Source organism: Pelodiscus sinensis, chromosome 1, assembly GCF_052426305.1.
Source record: "Pelodiscus sinensis isolate ZL-2025 chromosome 1, ASM5242630v1, whole genome shotgun sequence".
NCBI lineage: Eukaryota > Metazoa > Chordata > Testudines > Trionychidae > Pelodiscus > Pelodiscus sinensis.
This window is the reverse complement of record NC_143052.1, coordinates 303,000,422-303,024,058: the sequence shown is the minus strand read 5'-3', so window position 1 is coordinate 303,024,058 and position 23,637 is coordinate 303,000,422. Positions and strand designations below refer to the sequence as shown.

The 23,637-nt window shown below is 44.3% G+C and overlaps 1 protein-coding gene across 4 annotated transcripts in view; it reads left to right on the top strand.

Annotated features, from left to right (window-relative positions):
- Positions 1-23,637, top strand: part of PDS5B (PDS5 cohesin associated factor B) — a 259,503-nt gene that overhangs the window by 65,646 nt on the left and 170,220 nt on the right. For all 4 annotated transcript variants that reach the window (XM_075919194.2, XM_006134210.5, XM_006134209.5 and 1 more), the window contains exon 7: positions 18,394-18,474. In XM_075919194.2, the coding sequence (XP_075775309.1) occupies positions 18,394-18,474 (81 nt within the window). The remainder of the gene's footprint in view (positions 1-18,393; positions 18,475-23,637) is intronic.

Sequence of the window (23,637 nt, the reverse complement as noted above, 5' to 3'; positions counted from 1 at the left end):
CTGTCACGTGGTTGAATTGGCTCCAATATCTCCTATCATCCTACATTGATGATCTTTTAAATATATTTTTTCATCCTATTTCTAACAGAATTCCATGAAGAGCTAACTGATATATTTTCACCTATGAATTATCCTCCTACACTTAAAGAGCTGAATATTCTATTGAGTGAAAAAAGAGCCTATAGTTAGGTATCTGATAAGTTTTGTCCACAAAAAGATTATTTTTGTAGCAAATACTTCTGCATGTAGAGTGGGAGTGAAATTAATGCTTGTGTTTCTCCATATGTGATCTTTCATAGAGATAGTATTTTGTTAAGGCCTCTTTTAATTTCCTGCCTAAGATTGTGTTAAATAATCAATTAGTTTATCAATATTTTGTGCAGAAACTCATGCTTTTAAGATGAAAAAGAGACTGCAATATTTAGATTGAGCTAGAGCTTTATGCCTGGTTTCTGGATGGAGCTAAATCATTTACGCTCTTGTGATACTGTCAGATCAGCCAACCTGTGTATGACCCATAACAGCTTAGCAAGAGAAACTGCAATTGTAATGAAGACAATCCACTTACATGGTATCAAAGAAATGTTAGCATCATTAAGTCTCTGACTCGTTCAATTTCAGTACTGTAATAGAAATCAAGGGTGGATGTTAAGTATATTTGTCTGTTTACTTGTACTTAGTTAGAGATTTAACAATTTAACCAAATTAGTTTATAAGTGCTAATTGATTTTCATGGCTTAATTGTCTTGTTATGTATTGTGATTATGTTGAGTTAATGTCAAGATCAAAGATGTCACATGCTATAGGAAAGTAATAGTAGTAAAACGTCAATCTGTTCTTATCAATAACGTCAATCTATCTGTTATAATGGAGTACAGTTATTTATATACAGACAGTCCCCAGGTTACATGGATCCGACTTACATCGGATCCCTACTTACAAACAGGGTGAGGCAACCCCGCACTAGCTGCTTCCCCACAGTAGACCAGGGAGACGCGAAGCTAGTCCCCCCCCTCCCCAGCAGACCAGGGAGACGCAGAGCAGCTTTTCTCAGCAGACACCTCAGCTTGAGAATAAAGGACTGAGGGAAGTGAGGTATGGGAGAATAAAACTGAGCTCTGGAGAAATGTTTGGCTAGAGTTTCCCCTACAATATGTACCAGTTCCGACTTACATACAAATTCAACTTAAGAACAAACCTACAGTCCCTATCTTGTACATAACCCGGGGACTGCCTGTAATGCAATTAACTGGTAACTAGTTTACCTGTGCATGGGAAATAGATTAACTTCAAAGCAAGATCTGTAAGCTATCTGCATTGCCATTTCCTCTTTCTTGGAGAGCTTTACTGTAATATTTTTGAGTAGGTTTGTCAGCCTGCTTGAGATGTATAAAAGAGAAACCTCATTCCTGATCCTCTCATCTCAGGTCTGTTTAAACTTAGCAGAGAATATTTAAGCCGTAAGATCAAGATCTCTTAAGTAGTTTACTTGGATTACCTGGGAATTCTCTGGCAAAATCTCAGACTCTTTACCTGAACTGCTTATTGTGCTATAACCTTTTGAATTAATTCCTGAAATACTTACGAATTAGCAGCCTGGCCAGCTGTGCTGTGAAACTGACCTCAGGACTTCAGAGTCATTTGTAGCTATATTGATCTTTTAATATAATTCTCTTCTTTCTTTTCCTTGTAATAATAAATCTTAGATTTAATTACTAAAGATTCCCTGACATTATGATATTAGGCTAAAATTTTTGTTTTGTATTCACCTAAAGGTAAGTGTCCAATCTCTTGGGTTTGGTAGAATTTTGACTCTGGTGTATAGAAGTGCCAGTAACCCTTTGCTATATTAGACTTGTTTGGGTTCCACACAAACAAGGGCTGGAATGTGTTTGGTTACTTGTACTGGCTTAGTGAATCTAATTTTAGAGTAAACCACCAGTTTTGGGGATTCTCTACCCTATTTCATGCAGTCTGTCCTGACTGTGGCATTCTGTGTGTGGCCCATTTAGGCATCTGATGACACCTCTGTCTTCCAAATTCTTTGATACATTTTCAAATTTGATTTAGAGATGTATTTAATAATGCTGTCAGCTTGCAGGTTGGGATCCTCTGTTAATAGTTAGAGCACACTCTACAAAACCCCAAGCTGCTTCCCTAGCTTTTTAATAATGTGCATGTTGTAGAAATTTGTAAGGGAGGTGCAAGTGCTTCTGTTCACATTTTCACAAAACATTGGGCAGGCAACTAAAAATTTGGCAGAGCAGTCTATGGGCATGTCTACACTGCAGGTGGGAGTGTGTTTGACATTTGGGTAGATGGATGCATTAGCACCAACAGAGGTAGTGGGCTGAAATGACACTGCAGCCAAGGATCACACAGGTGCAACTCAGGCTACATTGTTCCTGTGTACAAACTAGCCTGTACCCTCTGGATTACATACTCAGTACCCCCTATCTGAGTAACCTGAGCCACTACCCCTGGCTACAGTTATTTTTAGCATACTATCTTGTGTAGAGTTTGTCTACCCACGCTCAAGAGCATCTTCTCAGCTATTATGTAAACATATTATAAGGCTTGGCTATCCATCTGCATCTTTCAACTGCTTTTCAATGTTCATGAGTGGTGCCATGTTGACTTCACAATGAAGAAGCAATTTCTTAACTTAAAATAACTGATGTTCTTTGAGATATGTAGTGTATATCAGTGGTTCTCAAACTTTATGGCCTGTGGCCCAACTGGTGTCCAACCAGTTATGAAGCAGTAGCCACTATAGTAAACTTAGTGGCTACTGCTGTAGTGAACTAGCCGCACTCAACCAGCCAAATAGCTATATATGGCTAGCATGTTAGACACCATGGCTCTAGACTATATGTAGGATTTGTAAGATATTTCTCAATAGAACATTATGTGGTCACCTATTTATTGTTAATTTTTGAAGGGTCTCGAATGCTATCACAACAGATGAGTATATTTACAGGGCATAGAGTGTACCTTACATTCTTTGCCATATTATGATTCGTGCTTGTTCCATTTGAGGGATTGTAATTTCTAAAACAAGAGAGATAAATAATTAGTGGACATACCGTGCAAGGCTTCTTAGTTTTGCTTGGGAAGCTCTCACAGTGAATGTTAGGATGTTGGCCAATGCAGTGTTTGGCCATTGAGTATGAGGTGGAGGATTCCTTGAAGAATTGGGATATTGAGTCTTTTCTGTTGCTACTTTTCTTTTTCTAAGGCTGTGTATCTACATTAGCGAATTAAAAAAAAAACATATTTGGTTGTTACCATTGAGTTATAAATAAACAGGGCTCGACAAATTCTGGAAAACCCTACTCGCCATACAAAAAAGGGACTCGCCTCCCACCCCCAGAAAGTGTTTTTTTTTAATAGCATAAATTCCTAATAAGAATAAGAATAGTAATTACTAATAAGTTATTAATATCTTATAAACCTCTACCTTTTCCCTCTGCTGCCATGTCTCCTCCCCTTGCTCCATCAGCTCCCCTGGTGCCTGTTGTCCCCCAACCCCTCACCCTCCTCTGCTGTCCTGACTCCTGCCCTTCTCACTGCCCTCAGCCTTCCAGAGTCCTGCCCCCTCCACCAGCCCTTCTCTCCTCCCTGTTCCCACTCCTCCAGTAGCCCTACTCTGATCTGATCCTCCTCCCCTCTCCTAACACTTCCCTCTACACACCTGCCCTGCCTCTCTCCTCTGGGGATGCTCCCTCTCCTGTAGGTGTCTGCCCTTCTGCTTCACCCCCAGGCTTCCCTGGCACCTGCACCCGCCTGGTGCCTCCCCCTTTCCTCACTGCCCCTGCCCCCTTTGCTCTTTTTCCCTGATGCCCACCCCCTCACCACCCTCTGCCCCCGTTCCTCATGCCTCTGTGCCCTCTCACATGCCTTGCTCCATCTCTGCCTTCCTTATGCCCACCCCTTCTTTCTAGCCTTCTCCCAGCACCTCCCCCTCACCCCTCTAACCCCAGTGCCCTTACTCTCACCTTTCCCAGCATCACCCTGTCTTCCCTCCCACTGACACCTCCCCTCCTGCCCTTTATCTCATTGTCTGCACTTGGCCCCCTGGCATTTGTCTCTCCTGCACCCCTGTCCCTTGGTGCCTTCCCCTTTCTTCTTCTGCTGCTGCTGCTGCTTCTGCTTCTGCTTCTTCTGCTCCGCACAAGCCCCTTCCCCATATTTTTCCTCTCCACAGCCCAGCCCCTTCCCCTCCCCCAGGGCCAGCTCCAGGTTTTTTGCTGCTCCAAGCAAAACATTTTTGGCCGCATCTCTCCCCCCCCCCTCCCCCCTTCTTGTTGTCTTTTACACGTTTGCATTTTGCAATGAGGTTTTTGGTTGTTTTTTATTTTCGTCCTGGCATTTTAGCCCTATAAATAGCAAATAACATTTTCATTTGTCTTTTTCCATAAAGGCAAAGGTGCTTCAAGTGAACTCCCCCTTTCACTTACTGCTGGTTCATAGCAGCCTTTTCCCTGGCTTGTCCAGCCCCTCCCTATGGACAAGCACCCCTCACTCCCAACCCACAGGGGAAACAGGGTGCAGGGACAGCATAGAACCAGAGGGGTGCAGGGAACAGTGTGTGTGGGGGGGGGGGACTACAGGGGTGGCGTGGGGAATGGGAGGCGCAGGGCTAGAGGGATGCACGGTGCGGTGAGGCACGGGGAATGGGATGAGGGGAATGGGAGGGGCAGAGGGATCAGTGCAGTGCAGGGAATGGGCAGCACAGAGCTGGGGGCAGGAATCAGAGGGGAGCAGGGTGCAAGGGCGGCGCAGAGCCAGAGAGTCACAGGGAAGAGGGAGAGCAGGGAGTCTGGGGTACAGGGTGCAGTGGAGCAGAGGTGGCGTGAGGAATGGGCGGAACGGAGACACAGCGGCGTGGGGCGGGTACAGCGAGCTGGGTGGTTTGCCAGGAGCGGTCTCTCACCAACGAGGGGCTTGGGGCCGTGGCAGGACTGGAGCCGGTGGGTCGGGCCTGGCTGCACTGCAGCCAGCTCCCAGGGCCACGCAGCCAGAGCCGAGCTGCTGCAGCCCTTTAAAATCAGGGGGGCCATGTCATGCCAGCATCCTGGCGTCTGCCGCCATCCCGCCTCCGGCCCCCCTCCTCGCGCTGGAGCTGCACACAGGCAGCCTGGCGCTGAGAATCACTGCGCTTCCCCCTTCCTGGCGGCGCTCCACTCCTCTGCCCAGCCGGCGGATCGGATGGAGCCACTCCGTCCGTAGTGCGGGCTTTGGCCAGCCTGTCACAACTGCCCTCCGGGCCAGTCCGCCCCTGCACTCGCCAGCTGATAAAATCTTCTCGCCGTGGGCGAGTGCATTTGTCAAGCCCTGTAAATAAAGATCTGACTGCTTCTGGCATATTAACCACTGCTTTAATTACATTTGCTGAAAAACAAATGTAATTAACCTAAAACAGATGTAGATAGTGGATCCTTGTTTACAATAGACTACCACCAATGCGAATTCTGGTTATGCTGCACTAATAGTATTTTAAAATATAAAAACTTCTAATATATAAATATGGTTCAAGTGATTGCTCATGTACATTGCAATTAGGTGTGTGCACGCAACGTGCGTGCATTGTCAGAAGTTTTTCCCTCAGCAGTACCCTTCAGGCCAGCGGGAAGCCCCCTGGAGTGGCACCAATATATCGGCTCATAGATACCTCTGCTGGCTCCCTCACCTGCTCAGTTCCTTCTTACCACCGTGACAGTCATTGGAACAACCCTCAGCTCATCTAGCGATATTTGTCTTCAGTATTGTTCTCTGTTTCTTCAGTTAGCTTAAGTACCTATAGTTAAGTTAAAGACACTTTTGTGGTTTTCGTTGCTGTTTCCCGCCGCAGCGTGCTGTGCGCCCACAGCAGGGTATGCCTATTCTGCAAAAAGTACCACAAGGCTATGCCCCGGGGCGATCCTCATTCCTCGTGTTTAAAGTGCTTGGGAGAGACACACCTCACTGAAGCCTGCAAAATCTGCAAGGCGTTCAAGCCACGAACAAAATGCATGAGAGAGTCACATCTTAAGATTATCCTTATGGAGGCGGCTCTCTGGCTGGTACTGGTACTGGTGCTGGAGTCGGCACCGGGTCCTCAAAGCGTACCGGCGTTGGTGTGGGACTCCCCCCTGCACCGTGCCTCACCGGCACCGCAGAGACCTTGACACCAGTCTCAGTCTCTGGCACCACAGACGAGGAGGAGGCCTAACAGGGGGTGGTCCCCTGCTAGCCATGCGCCCTCTGCGCTCTGCAGTGGGGCACATGGCGCCAGCAAGCCCAGACCTTCCAGATCGGGCGGACCTTCCTCCCAGTGTAGGGAGCCGAGCTCTTTGGAGGACTTTCCCGAACCCTCCACATCGGAGGCCTTAGAAGCGGTAAGTGTGCTTATAGGCTCTTCCCGCTCACCGCTCCCTACTCCAGCGCCTTCCAGTCAACAGGGGACGTCCTGGCACGAGCTGTTGAAACAGCCCGAGACCACGGCACCGGAGGCTTGGGCCCACTGCCCTCCCCTCCTGGCTCCACTAGCACCGCCTGTGGCACCAACCAGCGATGCATCCCTGCCCACTGTGCCCCATCAGGACGCGGCACCGGATACACCGTGGTACCATGCACCGGCTCACACCATTCCAGCACCTACCTCTGCACTGGATGTCCACACCACTATGCCACCACCGCTGCCTCGGCACCGTGGGAAGCTGGAATCTATGGCTAGGCATGTAGCCGCTCCACAGGTGTCTACTTCGGCTCTTCTCTGGTCCGCCTCGGGGTACACGTCTGACTCTGAGGTGGAATCCACCTGGTGTTCTCGGGGCTCCTGGTCCTAGTCACAGCACTGTTCCCATTCGCGGCACTGCTCCTGGCACCGTAGTCCGCCTCATCCATCGCAGCAACAATGGACACAATCAGTCCTGGTACTGCTGCTCCAGCAATCGTGGCCTCCTCAACCTCCAGCCCAGTGGCCATTTTGGACTCCTTGGGTGCATCACCAAGCCCAGGGAAATCCTCCTTTCAGGTCGGCTTCAGTCGCATCGGGTCCTTGGACTCCTCCCTTGGCGACCCCACTGGTGAGAGTGCCAGTCACTGCCTCCCAGCCAGCAGTCTTCTGGTTCTTCAGGGGAGTGCGGCTCCGGTGGCCCAACCTTCTCCCCCCTTGTCTGCTGGCACGCAGCAGGATCCGGCACTTTCCACCTTCTGTGGACAGCAGGGCCCACCAGGACCTCCTCTGACATCTGGCCCAAAGTTTGGGAGTCCGGAAGGATAGGGTGTCCGATGACTCTGATTCCACGGTGGACATCCTTCACACAGATGCCCCCTCGAGAGTGGCCCTCCCGATTAACAAAACAGTGGCCAAAGCCTTGTGGCAAACTCCCGCATCCATTCCCCTTGCGGATAAGCGGGGCCGAATGGAGATACTTTGTCCCCCAGGAGGGTAATGAGCATCTTTTTTCCCACCCTCCATGGGGCTCTCTTGAGGTACAAGCGATGAATCAAAGAGAGACAAGGTCAGCCCGCCATTGTCCCTAAGAGCAGGGAGACTAAGAAAACTGACCTGCTACGCCGGAAAGTCTATACATCCGGTGGTATCCAGTACTGCATTGCAAACCAACAGGTCCTCTTGTCCCGGTATGCGTTTTAACACCTCTGCCTTGATGGACAAATTCACAGACCTACCCCCCCAAGAGTCCCGCACAGAATTCCAAGCTCTCCACGAGGAGGGGAGAAGGATTTCCAGGGCGGCTCTCCAGGTGGCTCTAGATGTGGCGGATGCTACTGCCCAAGTAATGGCCTCTGGGGCGGTCTTACGCCACAGTTCCTGTTTACAGGGTTCTGGGGTTCCCCCAGAGCTCCAGAATACCATACAAGACCTCCCTTTTGAAGGCCCCTTGCTCTTTTCTGAGCAAACTGATCGGAGGCTCCACGGCCTCAAAGACACTCGTGCTACCCTAAAATCATTGGGCATGCACACCCTGACTACCCTGAAGAGCCCCTTCCCCATTAGGAATGTTCCTAGAGCACCTCTCCAGGGTCCACGTACTGACTTCTCCTGCCGTAGGAGCAGAAGTGGTAACGGCAGGAACGACAGACGTCGCCCTCACCCGATGCCTGATCACAACCAGGGGCCCCCCCAACAAACCCTCTGGTGCCCGTCAGGGGTTTTGACAGGACCTACAAGGGCTACCTTCCAGTCTCCCCATTTCTCTTCCGGGACCGTTTATCCCACTTTACCCCAGCCTGACAGTTGGTCGCTTCGGATCGCTGGGTGCTTGAGATAGTGGAAAGGGACTGTTTTCACTCCCCTCCCCTTTCCGAATTCCCTACCCCGTCCCTTTTCAGGGACCCATCTCATGAGCCTCTGCTTCAAGAGGAGGTCCAACACCTCCTTATGATAAGGGTGGTAGAACACGTTCCCTCCTCCAAAACTCAGAGGGCGGGGAGAGGTGGAGGGGGTTTTATTACCACTACTTTCTGGTCTCGAAAGCCAAAGAGGGCCTGTGTCCCATCCTGGACCTAAGAGCCCTCAACTCCTTCGCCAAAGCAAAGTTCAAAATGGTAACATTGGCATCCATAATTCCCTCACTAGCTGCTGGAGACTGGCATGCTGCCCTCTACTTAAGAGAAGCTTACTTTCACATTTCCATTGCCCCCAACCACCGCAAATTCCTTACATTTACTGTAGGCACAGCCCTCCCATTTGGTATTTCCATGGCCCCTTTGGTCTTCGCATGGTGGTGGTAGCTGTTGCACTCTGGAAAAGGGGTATCCAGGTGTTTCCCTGTCTAGATGACTGGCTTCTCAAAGGGGGCTTGTAGTCGCAGGTGCAAATGCACATCACCGTGGTGTGCACACTCTTCAACAATCTAGGCCTTTTGTTAAATCTGGACAAGTCTTCCCTAACGCCCACTCTGATAATAAAGTTCCTGGGAGCCACTCTGGACTCTACCTCAGCGAGAGCCTTCCTACGCAACTCCCATTTTCTCGCGATACAGGTGGCAGTCAGGGAGCTCCAGAACTTTCCAGTGACCACCGCCCGGACTTGCATGAGACCTCCTGGGTCTCATGGCCCTGTTCACTTATGTAGTGCAACACACCAGGCTGCGCATGCGCCCGCTACAGATGTGGCTATCAGAAGCCCACAACCCGGTCGTCCATTCATGCGACAGGGTGGTGACGGTCCCCATGCCCGTCCTTCTCGCGCTGCACTGGTGCAGGCAGAAGTCTCCGCAGGGGTGCCTTTTTCCAGGCTGGTATTGTCTACCCGATGCGTCATGGGCACGTTGGGCACCGGCTGGGGAGCCCACTTGGGAGACCTCCACACAAGGAATATGATTTGCTGACGAGATCTCCCTGCATATCAACATCAGGGAGCTCTGAGCAGTCTGACTGGCTTGTGCGGTTTTCCTTCCCCACCTCAGGGGCAAGTCTGTTCTCATCCTATTGGACAACACGACAGCGGTGGAGTATATAAACAAGCAAGGAGGGGCTCATTCCCTTCGTCTGTGCTTGGAGACGATTATTACCTGTGGGAACTTTGCATCGGGGCAGATATCCATCTGACAGCCTCATACCTCCTGGGCTCCCAAAACATCCTGGCGGACAAACTGAGCAGGTCGTTTGCAGGACACGGATGGTCTTTGAGGTGGGATGTAGCCCAATCTATCTTCCATGCATGGAGGTCTCTCCATCTGGACCTCTTTGCTACAGGACAGAACAGGAAGTGCCATCGATTCTGCTCCCTCATGGGACAGGGACAGGGCTCACTGGAAGATGCTCTCCTTCTCCCCTGGCCGCAGGGACTACTATATGCCTTCCCACCATTCCTGCTAATCCACAAGATCTTACTCAGAGTGTGGGAGTTCAGGGCGTCCCTGATTTTAATTGCTGCGGCATGGCCCAGGCAGTACTGGTTCTCAGCCCTCCTCAACTTGTCATGCGAGAGACCCATGACCCTCCTGCTGCTCCTGAACCTGATTACTCAGGACTCGGGCGGGCTCCACCACCCAGACCTACACTCATTGCATTTGACAGCATGGAAGCTCCATGGCTAATGGCCGAGGAACTTCAGTGCTCAGAACGGGTCCAGGAAATCCTCCAGTAGGACCACATACCTGGATAAGTGGAAACGGTTCTGTGTCTAGGTTGGCCAGAAGAGAGTACACCCAAGGCGAACTGTGATCCTCTTGATCCTGGATTACCTGTTGGACCTCAGGCTCCAGAACCTTTCTTCTTCCTCCATCAAGGTTCGCTTGGCGGCTATTTCAACCTTCTACCCATGGGAAGGGGGGAAAACTGTTTGCTAACCCAGTGGTCAACAGGTTTCTGAAAGGGTTGGACAGGCTCTACCCACACGTCCGCCAGCCCATTCCCTAGTGGGACCTAAACCTGGTCCTTTCCAAACTTATGGGGGACCCATTCAAACTGTTAGTGACGTATTCCCTCCTATAAGGTGTCTCGCCTGGTGGGTATCCGAACGCAGGGCGCTCATCTTGAATCCCCTCTACATGGTGGTTTTTAAAGACAAGGTTAGGCTCCATCCCCACCTGGCCTTTCTGCCTAAGGTGGTGTCTTCCTTTCACACCTCCCAGGACATTTTCCTGCCGTTTTTTTACCCCAAGCCACATGCGTCTGGGAAAGAACAGGCTTTACACACTTCAGATGTGTGCAGGGCGTTAACTTTTTACTTAGCAAGGACAAAACCATTCACTGCAACTCTTTGTGGTCATTGCCAAACAGGCAAGGGTTAACCCGTGTCCTCGTAGTGGATCTCCTCCTGGATAACTGCTTGTGTCAAGGAGTGCTATGCCCTCCTAGTGGGGGTACCTGCCCCACCCATTAGAGTGCACTCCACGAGAGCTGTGGCAGCTTCCACCGCTTTCATGGTGCAGGTTCCCATCCTGGACATCTGCAGGGCCGCGACATGGTCCTCTGTCCATACTGTCGCCAATCACTCTGCGCTAACCCATCAAGCCAGGGAAGACGCTGCCCTGTGCAGGGCGGTCCTCCACTCCTCTATAGCTTCAACATCTGGCCCTCCTCCATAGGTTCTGCTTTGGAGTCACCTAATTGGAATGCACATGAGCAATCACTCAAAGAAGAAAGAGCTACTTACCTCGTAACTGATTCTTTGAAATGTGTTGCTCGTGTCCATTCCAAATCCCCAGCCGCTGCCCTTTTTCCGGAATATTCTGGTAAGAAGGAACTGAGTGGGTGAAGGGGGCCAGCAGGGGTATATATGGGCCTATATATTGGCGCCACTCCAGGGGGCTCCCTGCTGGCCCTAAGGATACTGCTGAGGGAAAAACTTCCGACGACGTGTGCACACTGCATGCACACCCCTAATTGGAATGGTCATGAGCAACACATCTTGAAGAATCACACTTACGAGGTAAGTAACTGTTCTTTTTATTCTCTGGGCTCCAAAATCTTTTTCTGTTCCTTTCATTTTTGTATATTGTTCTTCAGGCCCCCCTGTATTTATGCTATGCAGGCCAGATTGTGCATGCACGCACTGAAACAGTAAAAACTGTGTTCTGCAATTTGTACATATTTGTTGGCTGTATTCTGCAATTTTTCAGTAGAAACACTCATCCAGGAGGGAAACTGTTTTGATAGGAAAACAACATAACCTCTCAAATGGGGCACAGCTAATTTATTTTATTTTGGGAGAAATCAAAGTGGGGAAGCTAAAAAGAGAATTATAATACAGGTTAAACCTCTCTGGTCCAGTAACATCCATGATCTGGCATGATTATAGTTTGCCGGATGTCCACTTACAAGGGGTGTGGCCAAGTTTCCTCTGGTCACACAGTGTGCGGGGTTGTTTTTTGTTTTTTTTGTTTTTTTACAGCCACCAGTGCTGGCTCTCAATGTTCTGTGCTGTTTTAAATTCTAATTTGTCCCTCCATGTCTAAGAGCTCAGTAAGCAGTGGAAATGTTCGTAATGCTGTTAGACATGGTTCAGCACTGGTCAAGTCCTAAGGGTGCCGGAAAAGAGAGAGTGAACTTTTAGAAACCACAATTAGTTTCTAAAGTAATTCTTAGCTTATGTGTATATATGATAGATATCATTGAGAGGTCTTTTTTGACAAAGTAATGGAAAAAAGGTGAAGAAAAATTTATTTATACATAATTATCTTTTAAAACACCCAGCAATGTGTTAGCTGCTTCATAAAATTGTAAAGCTCTTCTCTGCCCCATAGAGAACAAGGTTCATATTTAAACATGACATGACAAGTGAAGGTTATAAAAAGCTGGCAAGAGTGAAGGAAATCAAAAAGAAAAGATGAGTAATAATCATTGGCCAATGGCTGTTCATGATACACATCTTTATTAAAACATAAATTCTACCTTTTAAAAAAAAAGTACTGTTTTCAGAAATGTCAGTTGTTGTATATGAGGAATTTTGATTTCTGAAACTCTAAAGTTCAGTAATATGTTTAAGAATGCAGATCAGGCAGAGTTGGCAGTGTTCTTGGTATCTAGTGGCTTTTCTACATTTTTAGTATGCCTCCTCTTCTTTGCACTAGCTTTGAATTATTACATCTCTTGATGGCTTTTTTAAACATATAGATTATAAACATAGGTTTTTTGTGACTAGTATTTCACTAAAATTATAAGGGAAATTGAGAGATGTGACATGATTAATATCAGATGTTAATCCTGAGTATACTAGAAGTATTATTTTTCTTGAGTAGACGAGTATAAACAAGATTGTACAATTTTATCTTTTACTAATATAGAATTAGAGACAACTGTCTCTACTCTACCACATTCCCAATAGTCTTCTATCAATGGAAGAAAAATGTACTTTTATGTGATAAAGACTTGCTTCAATTTGTACCTCTTTAAGGACCTGCAAAAAGACAAAAACAAAAGATTTCTAAGATGATATGCTCTTTGTGACAGGGACAGTGTCTACTTTTTGTGTAATGTATGGAATAATGAACTTGGTTGGGTTCTCTGGCTGCTACTTCATCTAAAAATAAATGTCAAACACAATGTTACAAAAAGTGGAAATAGGTGAGGTGATTTTCATTTATAGTGAATATGAGATGCTATAGAATTTTAAACATTAGCAAAACACTAATATGAAAATGTCGAGTCAGGAAAAACAGACTAATTACAGGGTAAAAACAAACTCTTAATAGATGAAGTAGACTCTGGCAATACTGAACAATCTGAGGGTTTTTTTTTTACTTGATATGAAGATAGCCCTTTCATATGGGGAGTTGAGTAGTTTATTTTTATTGCAAATATTCTATGTAGGGATGTAAGTGATTAGTCGAGTCACTACTCTCTTCCCTCCCTCCCCCTGCACTGCTTCTTTATCAGGGGGAGCAAAAGTGCGTAGGAAGCATAAGCCGGTGCTGGGGGGAACCAGCTTAAAAGTTGGATCCTCCCAGCACCATTTCTGTGGTGCATGGGGAGAGGCAAGGGAGGCAGAGGTGCAGCAATCTGGGACCTGGTGCGAGCTGGGATTGCTCCGTCCTGGCTTGCGCCAGGTCTGTGACCTACCCCGGTTGTAGCTCTGCACTTGAAATGTAGTAGGAGCCAGGTTGCCTGCGTGCCCAGCTTCTGCTACATTTAAACTGCAGAGCTGTAGTGGAGGTAGGTCCAGCATGCGTCTCTCCTTATATACTAATCATGTAGTCAATACAAATTGTATTGAGTACATGATTAGTCAATTACCCACTTAACACCTTTAATTCTGTGGTGGTTTATCTCTTGATGCTAGTTGGTACAAAAACAAGGGAAACTTTGAAAATTCAGTAGTTATCCACATATTTCACAAATCTTACATTTTGGTTTTATGGATTTGTTAAAATCAAGTGTTTTTATTGTATTGCTTTCTCTGCTCCCTGCATCCTACTTTTTCTTGTTTGTATCATCATCTCCGCTGATGCCAATTACACTTTTCAGTTTTCTCATTTTGCTTTTGTCTCATATATATTAACTAGCAGACTTACCTGGCATGCGCAGGTCCTTCAGGATGGGGTCTTGGGTATGTGGGGTGTATATGTGCAGGAAGATGGGGGGCAGAGGTGTATTCTTTCCTAGCCAGCCCTGGGCCTGTTCTCGCCACTCCTAGCCAGTCCAGGGCCTGTTGTTGTTCCCCCCTCACCCAAGGACACCCTGCTGGCAACTCGCTTGGCCCTTGTTTTTACCACTATCCTCGACCTTCCAGGACCTGTTCTTCTCTCCCCTAATGCCACCTTCCAACTCATACAGGGCCTGTTCTTCCCCCTCATCCCACCGGACTACTCCTCCCTACCTCGCCTGGGGCCTGTTCTCTTCCTTCCCACCCCTGGTCTGCTGCCAACGACTGAGAGGGGTGGAAGGAGTTTGGGTGGGGGGAGGTACTTACTGGTGTTCTGTCAGGTAAGATGACAGCGCTGCAGCACTGCTGGCCACTCTCTTGGTGGTACGGCTACCCCCAGTGGATTCTCTGCATACAGCTCTACCCTTCGGGCTCGCTGTCATCTGTGGCCAATCTCATATTGTGTTCCTTGGAACAGCAGCTCCTCCCTTTATATGTTATGGAAAAGTGTCCTTTCCCAGAGCTTCTGGTTCTCCTGACATGACCCAACCCTGGCCTTGCACTAATTTAGTAGAAGAGGAAGCTACATACCAAATTTTGTGGCCTTAGCTCTTACCGTTTAGGAGGAGTTCTTGAACAGACAGACACGCAGACTTTAATTTAAAACATATTTTTTTATATCTTGAGTTGCAATTACAGCTATTTTGTAAAATAGCTGTATTATAGTCATAACATTTACCATATGAAGCACAAAGCTATAGATTTTTCAAAAGTATTTAGGCACCTTGTGAGATTTTCAGAAACTCCTTGGTATACCTAATTACCATTGACTGCCTTCCCTTTTTAGGAACAATAAAGGATTTCATAGAGATTCACTGTTAGATGCCTTTGTCAACAGTGACAAGAAGTAGCACCTAACGGATCAGTTCTGTTGTATTTCATTATATATGTGGAAGAAATTGGTATATGAGACCCTTGCGATTCATGGAATTGTTGTTCGCAGTTCTGCCTATTTGCGGGTCTCCTGTCCTGTACTGGGGTGTAGTGAGAGCTGGGAGCCGTAAGGAACTCACTGTGGGTCCTGGCTCCTGCGGTGAGTTCCTGTGGTTGCCTGGAGCCACAGTGAGTTCCCCACAACTCCCAGCCCTGCTGTGAGTTTGGAAGCCATGGGGAGTTCCCTGCGGGGGCTGGAAGCCATGACTCCCAGTATTCATAAATTTTACCATTTGCATTGGATGCAGGAATGCATCCATCACACATGGTGAGAGTTTCCTGTAATTACCCACGTTAGCGTATTTGGATGATTCTGCAAAATAACTTTCATAATATTAGAACCATGCATCAGATCATGGAAATTAGGCAAAAAAGTGCCTTCTGGTGTTTCTGTCCAGTTGCTAGAGCATGATTGCTCCCAACAGTGTACTTGGGTTATTGCTTTGTTCAGGCTAGTTTTAAATGCTTTAAGAAATGGGGTTTGTCACCTTTTGGGACATTTCCACATTGATGATCTCACTGTCCTTTTCCCGTTCTGAACTTCATTTGGTCACTTATAGCTATTGCCCCTTGCACCAACCTAAATGTCGTCTCCCCTTAACTTGCTTGTGTTACGTCTTCCAAAAGCTCATAATCAGTTAGCACTGCCCTATTAGCCACTTGCTTTGCCAAACTATACATACGTGGCCATTTTTATCTTACTCATGAGATAAAGTACTCCTTCAAATACACTAAAGGGATCTCAGAAAAAAGCAACAATTAATTTGTGTTGACCTTTTTAGTAGAGGTGTCCAGAGCTTGAACACAATGTTCAGTGTTTAATTTCATTGAACAGGAGCTGTCACCTGCTCCATAATGTGGAGTTCTTTTGTATACTGCCCTTAGACTTGCATTACTACTATTATTATTTGTAATTGCTGCCACAACATGTTGTAAATTATGATGTAATTTGCTTTCCATTATTACTGCTGTCTCTCTTTGGGTATTATTGTTTTTTTTCTTGTTTATTGCTTCCATTAAATACAAACTTGAAAAATGCAAGTTACTGCATCTTTAAATATACTTGCCAGTTTTTTATAATTTGTATTTGATGAATGGAAAATTGTATGATCTGTAGTTCTTGAATACAGTTGCAAGTTTCCTTCCTGTTACTTCTTAAATGAACATTTCTAGAAGAATGACATTTCTCTTCATTGTGACATTGGTGAAATAACCTTTTGACAATAGTAGGTGACTTGAAAAAAATGAGAATTGTGAATTACTGTACTCAATTGTTTTTAGAATTTTCAAGAGCATATTAAATCATCCTATCTTAACTTCATCTGCTCATGCGAGGTTTTGTGTGTTAGCTATATGACTTTGTGTCTCCAGTGATTGATTCTGTTCATTGTATGTAGCATAATTTCTCCCTTGCTTCTCAGTTCAGACGCTAAACACAGCTCAGTTTTATATCCTTATCTTTCATGGGGGGAGGGAAGGGGAGGCGGGAGAGGAAGTGAAGCTAGTAGATGAATTACTGTTTCAAGTCTTTTCTATGATCAGGTTCTGAGAAAACACCTAATACAGTAGTTGTTCAGGATGAGAATTTTTACTTGCTTTTAGTAGTGACTCAAATTTTGATTCTAATAAATATTAAAAAATAATTGTCATAGTTTCAGATTTTTTCCTTTACATTAACAAACTTAATATTTTTACTTACCAGTGTCTTAGTTGTAATGTTACAAGAAAGTAAAAATGTGTTACTTGGCTTCCATCCCTCAGATTGGAAACTTTTGGTCAATTTTATTAATTTTTAGGGTTGCAAAGTTTAAACAGTAGAAAGACACTACAAATTTAAGGCTACATTTCTGCCTGTGTGTATTAAAAGAGCCATGTAAAAATTAAGCAAACCATTTTTAGCTAAGTTCCTGTTGTTTCTCATAATGCATGCTGTTGAGAAATAATTTAGAAAACAACATTTAGAGTACAATGAAGAATATCTTTTCATAAACAGTTATGTTACTATACTACACAAACTGCCAAGGGAAGTCATGGAATCTTGTTCACTGGAGGTTTTTGAAAAGAGGCTGGATAGCATTCTGTCTTGGATGGTTGACACACAACAAATCCTGTATTGGCAAGCGGTTTGAGTAGATTACCCCTGAGATCCCTTCTGACTCTGTGGTTCTATGATTCTATACATATCCGATCGTTCAACTATTTTTTTCTTTTTAAATGGCGTATAAAAGCAACTGTCTGTTTTTATAAAATGTTCTTTTGGCTTAAAAATTACTCAATTTTTTATAATCTACAACGTTGTTTGTAATATCCGAACTAATTTGGTTTTTTTATAGTGTTCAGTTTCACGTTTGTGTGCTTAATTTTAAAGTGTAATGTAAAATAGTTTTTCATTGCATTTAAATAGTATAATTTTGGTGTTGGAAATACTGCAGGAAAATGTTTTAACTGGTCTTTTGCACCTGAAATTATTGAAAAATTAGTTTTGCAACAGGGATAGAAAAATTTACATACTAGTCGGTGACTGATAAAAGATCAGTGGTGGGAAAGCAGGGGTAGCCCACGAATTATGTAGATGGACAATACTAGATTGAGAAACATAACTGAACTTTTTAGATAATAGAAAAAGGAACGGTGCTAAGATCCTCTACCAACGTATTCTTGGAATGTTGGTATTCGCCAACCTGTTCTGGTTATACAGAGAAAGAAGGGTTTGGGTTTTGCTTTTTGTTTTCTCTCCCCAATCATCCAGACTATGCATCTGTAGGGGAACAAGGCTGTGATCTTTATTATGTACACTCCTCCCATGTGGATGCCTGGTGGCTGCGAGAAGGTATCTGCTGTTCTGCCTCTCACCAACTTTCATTTTTGTGTGCGTCTCATACAACTAACTCCACTGCTAGTATATGCTGTGGTATATAATTCCCAAGCAAATCGGGAAAAGAGCCATGAGGAACAGCAGCAGATGCAGGCACTACTTCGCCTCTTGATTTACACATCAGCCTGGAAGACATGGAACACTGATTCTATCAACATTTGGGTCATACTTGCAAGGTTATCTTCACAACCATAATGGTGATAAACTTAATTAAAAATTTTTTTGGTTTCTGTGGGATTTGAAAAATTCTGAAGCATGAACAGTCAGGGAAAATGCCCTATTCATCACTCTCTAGTAAGCAAATTAAGTTTTCAAGTTTTGGTCCAAAATTTAGGTTTTTGGAAACAGCATTGACCTGATAGCATCCCTTTAACTACTGAGGATTTCCAGGGGATTTATCATTAATACATATTAATTTCAATATTCTTAAAGTCTATAGTTAAGATTAATGTATGGATCAAAGTTTTCTATTTGTGTTTTTCAGAATTTAAACAAGCAAGCATATGACTTGGCAAAGGCTTTACTAAAGAGGACAGCTCAAGCTATTGAACCATACATTACTAACGTAAGTTGAGACTTGGGTCAAGATAAAAGCTTTAAAAGAGAGCTGAGTAACTTATAGTTACTAATTTTGTTTTTGTAAGTTGGTTAGTTTTTTAAGTTTTATAATTTGGAACTGTTATCTGATGGAGAATATCCACTGTATTTAAAATACCATGTAATATTGTCCTTAAAATCTAATATTCAATTGTTTAGAAATTAACAAAGCCATTACCAGTTTTGGGATACTCTGTTACAATTTCTTGACACAATTGCAAAACCAAACTGTGTTTTTATTATTTTTATAATTTTGTATTAGGGTAGTATCTAGAAGTCCCATTTATGCAAATTGCATGGAGGCCCAGAGAAATGAAGTAATATGTCCAAGGTGGCAGAGCTGGAAATAGCAAAAGCTTATTGGTTAATGCCATAGACTATATGCATTCTCTCCCTCTCCCTTCCCCTCCCCTGGCCAGTAAATATTTTAGCAGGCGGGCCAGCAGCCCTTCTCACTCTTGGCTTCTGCTGGGTCTGGGACCCACCTCCTGCTGTGGCTCTGCATTTAAAGTGTATTAGGCAGGCTCAGTTCTGGCCGGATCCGGGAGCTCAGACACCAGCCCCACCCCTCACACAGTGCTACTGCCATCCCACACTGCTGCCTTTGTATCAGAGGCAGCAACACGGCATGACAGGTAGCCAGTCCATGAGGGGAGCTGGTTTTTCAATTGCCTCCTCTCATGGACCAGCTCCCACCTGGCACGTCACAGAGGAAACAGCGTGAAGTGGTGGAGGGCTCCTTAGGAGTGGGGCCAGAGTGCACTGGCTGCTGGCCTCACCCCTGAGGACTATAGAATAGTTGAGTAAGCAATAAGAATTTATTGGGTTAATTGACTGTTCAGTTAACAGATATTTAACATCCCTAGCTAGAAATAGAACTCAAGTGTCTGACTTCAAGTCCAATGTCTTGCCCATTAGATTATGCTGCATTGTAGGATGTGTGTGACCATATTATGGGACTTGGTTAGAATTTGATTTAGACAAGACTGAATACTAGTAAGTAGGAAGTTCATGGTCTATGAATTCTACACTATTTTTTTTTTTTAGGTTCAGTGTTCTCAAATGGAAATCAAAGGAAGGTTGGGGTGGGTGGGGATGGGTGTGTGTGTGTGTGTGTGTGTGAGACAATCAAATAAAAGCTGTTCTCTCAGTAATCTGGTGAGGGGCTTATCCAGTCAAACAAGAGAGATGGTAATTAACAGAAGACAAAAGGGAAATAACAATCTAAACAAAATACCATTCATATATAGTCAGTGTAAGCAAGTATAGCAGCTTCTTGCATAATTTCTTCATTGGTCTGACCTGACCCATAATCATAAATACAATGGAACTGTCCCTATATATGTGACAGTCAGCAGTTCAGACTCCTCTTAGAAAACTTCCTGGATCCCTCTTGATTTCAAGAAAAGCTGAAGGTTGTGGTACGGCCCTTTCTCAGTTGCTCATGTGTGCACCCTCAGCCACTGGTTGGTAGGTGTACAAATCACACCTTCAGACAAATTTCTCTGTCCTTTCAATAGAATATATTCTAGTCAGCTCCTGCTAGGGGAAAAAAATTGCCGGATATATTACTGTTATTTTTTAATCTGTATTACTTAGGCCTAGAGCCTGTGTTGAAGCCTTTGACTTGACAAGGAGTATTACCTGCACATTTTTCATTCCCCTCCATTTCTAAGCTGCTTTTTAGATTGCTGAAATGATCCCCAGAAGTGAGAGCTGCATGAATATTGCTCTCACCTTATCTGTTTTGATTTTTTTTTCACACCTCTTGTTCTGCCTAAATGATTTAAGAAGGCAGGCAATTACTGTTTGTTATGGGCATGGAGAGAGAGATCTGACCACGGGAGCAACTGTATGAATGGATTTCGTACATCATTGTCATAGGAAGGAATGGGGGGAAAGGGAGTTAGAAGAAAGAATAGGCAGGCAGATGGAGGACCAAGAAAAATTCCAGGTTGATTGGAAAGAATACTTAAGAGTTGAATAGAGAGGGAACACCTCAGAGAAGAGATGGGTGATGAAGAGGAGGCATTGATGAGACAGAGAGCCCAAGCATAAGAAAAGTGAGAGTTCTACTATAAATAACACAAGTAGCAAATTTTGTTTATTACTGCTAAGGTTGCAGCAGCCACTCTCGACGTTAAAATAAACTTAAAGGACATGGTTAGTATTCCTTGTCACCTTCATGTAGCCTCAGTGTTTTCAATACCATACTGGATTTACTTTCAGCTGTGACAGGAAAAAGCAATGGGTGCTCCAACTTCATAAATGCAGGCTTACAAGATCCTGCAACTCTGATCTCATACTCCTATATCAATAAACTGTTATCTAAAACATATTGTATGTTATAAGACCTTAAGATTGGAGAGGTTGCTGTTAAGAATGTGTGTAAAAATTATATAAAGAGTATCTAGTAATTTAATATTGATATCAATAATCATAGCAGGTAACTTTGAAAGTTTACACCCAAGTTTTGCTTAAGAAAGGACTTAAGTTTAAACTTAACAATGGTGTTGATGCTACACCACCACAATCCATGGTTGCATGATTTATGCTAATTAACATGGATAGGAAGATGGAAAGGAAAGACAAGAATGGAGTTAGATTTGATTGTCTCATGGAACTGTGGCAACCTTAGACTCGATGTTACGCATTAGGTGTGTTATGGCTGCTTATTATATTTACTGTGCTCATTTCACTGTTACCATATGTTACTGATTCTCTCTCCATCTTCTAGTTTGCTTTTTGTAAAAAACGGTCTCCTCACATGTAAAGACTGTAAGCTGTTTGTGGCAGATACAGCATGTAGCACAGAGGATTCTTGCATCCTGACTGGGGCTTCAAGTTGTAACTGCAGTAAAAATCCTCCCTCATGGTGAAAAAATGCATTCACAGATCCTTTGTTCCGAACATATACCCCCAAAGTGGGGAATGATTCATTCACAGTCTTTATCATATTAAAGAAAAATGTTCTTTGTAGGGGTAATCACAATAGAGGGACACAACTATTCAGCCAGGAATGATCATCTTCCAGTTGAAGCAGCTGGTTTAAAAAAATAATAAACACCCTCACAAGGCCAGTTCAAAGGGTTAGTGTTTTTAGTGTAGTACACAGGTTTTTTTTAATTTCTAAATATGGTGCTTCTTTTCCTGGTCATTTAATAGTTTATCATTTTTCTTCTGATGCATCTCACCTTATAAATGAAGCCCCTTACTTTTCCCTAGTTGACTTGATATATGTTAAAATAGCACATTGAACATGTGAACTCCCCCTGCTGGTTTTGTAGTTAATCGTTCAAATGCTTTACCCAGGTCTGTATATTTTCTTGCATATTGATCATGGTGTTCCAAACAGTTCTGTGATTTGTTACTCTAGAAACACATGGGCTGAAAAATAATCTGACAAAGGGAAAAGGGCATAATTGGATAATGATTTTTTGAGTTCAAAGAAGTGCATTTTTTTCCAACTAAAAGATGCAGAACATAAGCTTTGTGTTCGACGTCTTTTCTCTTATCACAACTGTTTCTCTCAGAGGATCCATAAAGGCGTTTCTTATTAAGTTAATGCAGCCTTTTTGGTTATTGATAGGTTGCTCATTGCCTTCTTTTGTGTAATGGGAAGGAGAGAGGGGTCTCCTGTATTCTGGCTTGCCTGCTGCAGGGCACCATACCAATTGCTTGAAACGCCTATTGTCCAGTTTTCAAAGGTAGCCATTTTTTATGGGTGTCAAGTTTTTTGTGCCCATTTCAAAATTGTTGGGCCTGATTTTTCTGAGTTACTGCACCCCTGGTTCTCCTGATGACATCAGGTGAGCTGTAGGTGCTTAACAAAAAATGGATCCATGATTTCTCAGATTGGGTACTTTAAATTTTCTAAAATTCACCTTTGATTGATTTAGTGCCTGTCCCTTTTTCTGATCTGATACATATTTATCAGACTTTGTGGGTAGTAAACCTTGTAGTGGTTGATCTGCTCAAGTTCAGGCAGAGTCCACTAAATGCGCTCTTATTAAAGAGGACTTATTGGTTTTGGAGTAGCATGAACAATGTTGCACACTGCACGTGGGGCTGTTTGGTAGATTAAAAAAGGAGTTTGAAAATTAGTTCCCTGGTCTAAAATGAGAGAGAGAACTTTTATTCTTTGCTCCCACGTTTTTAGTACGTACAGTTTTTAGTACGTACAGTAGTAAGAAAGAGGGGTTAAAATGTTAAGCTATGTTTAAAGTGTTCACATTTTTAATTTTAGTATTTATGTAGGATTTTATCAATTTTTTTTTAATAGTTGAAATGCAGGTTTACTCATGTCCACCTAAGGGTACGTCTAGACTATAGGCTTTTGTCGACAGAAGCTTTGTCGACAGTTACTGTCGACAAAGCTTCTGTCGACTAAGAGCGTCTAGACTACAGCCAGTTCTGTCGACAAAGCAAGCTGCTTTGTCGACAAAACCCTGTAGTCTAGACACAGCCCTAGATGCAATAACACCTTCTGTCGACAGAACTCTGTCGACAAAAGGCGTTATGCCTCGTAAAATGAGGTTTACCAGCATCGACAAAACTGCTGAGTTCTGTCGACGTTATTTCAACAGAACTCAGCGGTAGTGTAGATGCAGGTATAGTTTTGTCGTCAAGTCCACTTTTGTCGACAAAACTCTGTAGTCTAGATACACAAAGTTACTAAGAAATGTTTGCTTTTTAACTGCTGTGTATAAATATGCCATTTTGCAGATATAAATTCTTAAACACACACAGTCATTGTGAGTTTATAAATTTACATTTAAAAACTGTATAAGGTAGAGAGATAAGGTGGGTGAAGTAATATCTATTTTTATTGTACCAACTTTGGTTAGTGAGAGAGACGGGCTCTTGAACCACTTAGAGCTGTGTGATCCAAAGAAGAGCTCAGTGTGGCTTGAAGACGTCTGTTTCTCATGAACAGATGTTAGTAGTCCAGTGAAAGATATTGCCTCACCCAGCTTGTCTCCCTAATATCCTGTGACTGACGTTGCTACAGATACACTTTATACATTACTAGGTGACTTACCTGGTGTAGCCTGGATCCTTCAGGGCAGAGGGCTGGTGGTATGGATTGTGGGGGATCTGAGGGGCCTCAGGGAAGGAGGCCACTTCCTGT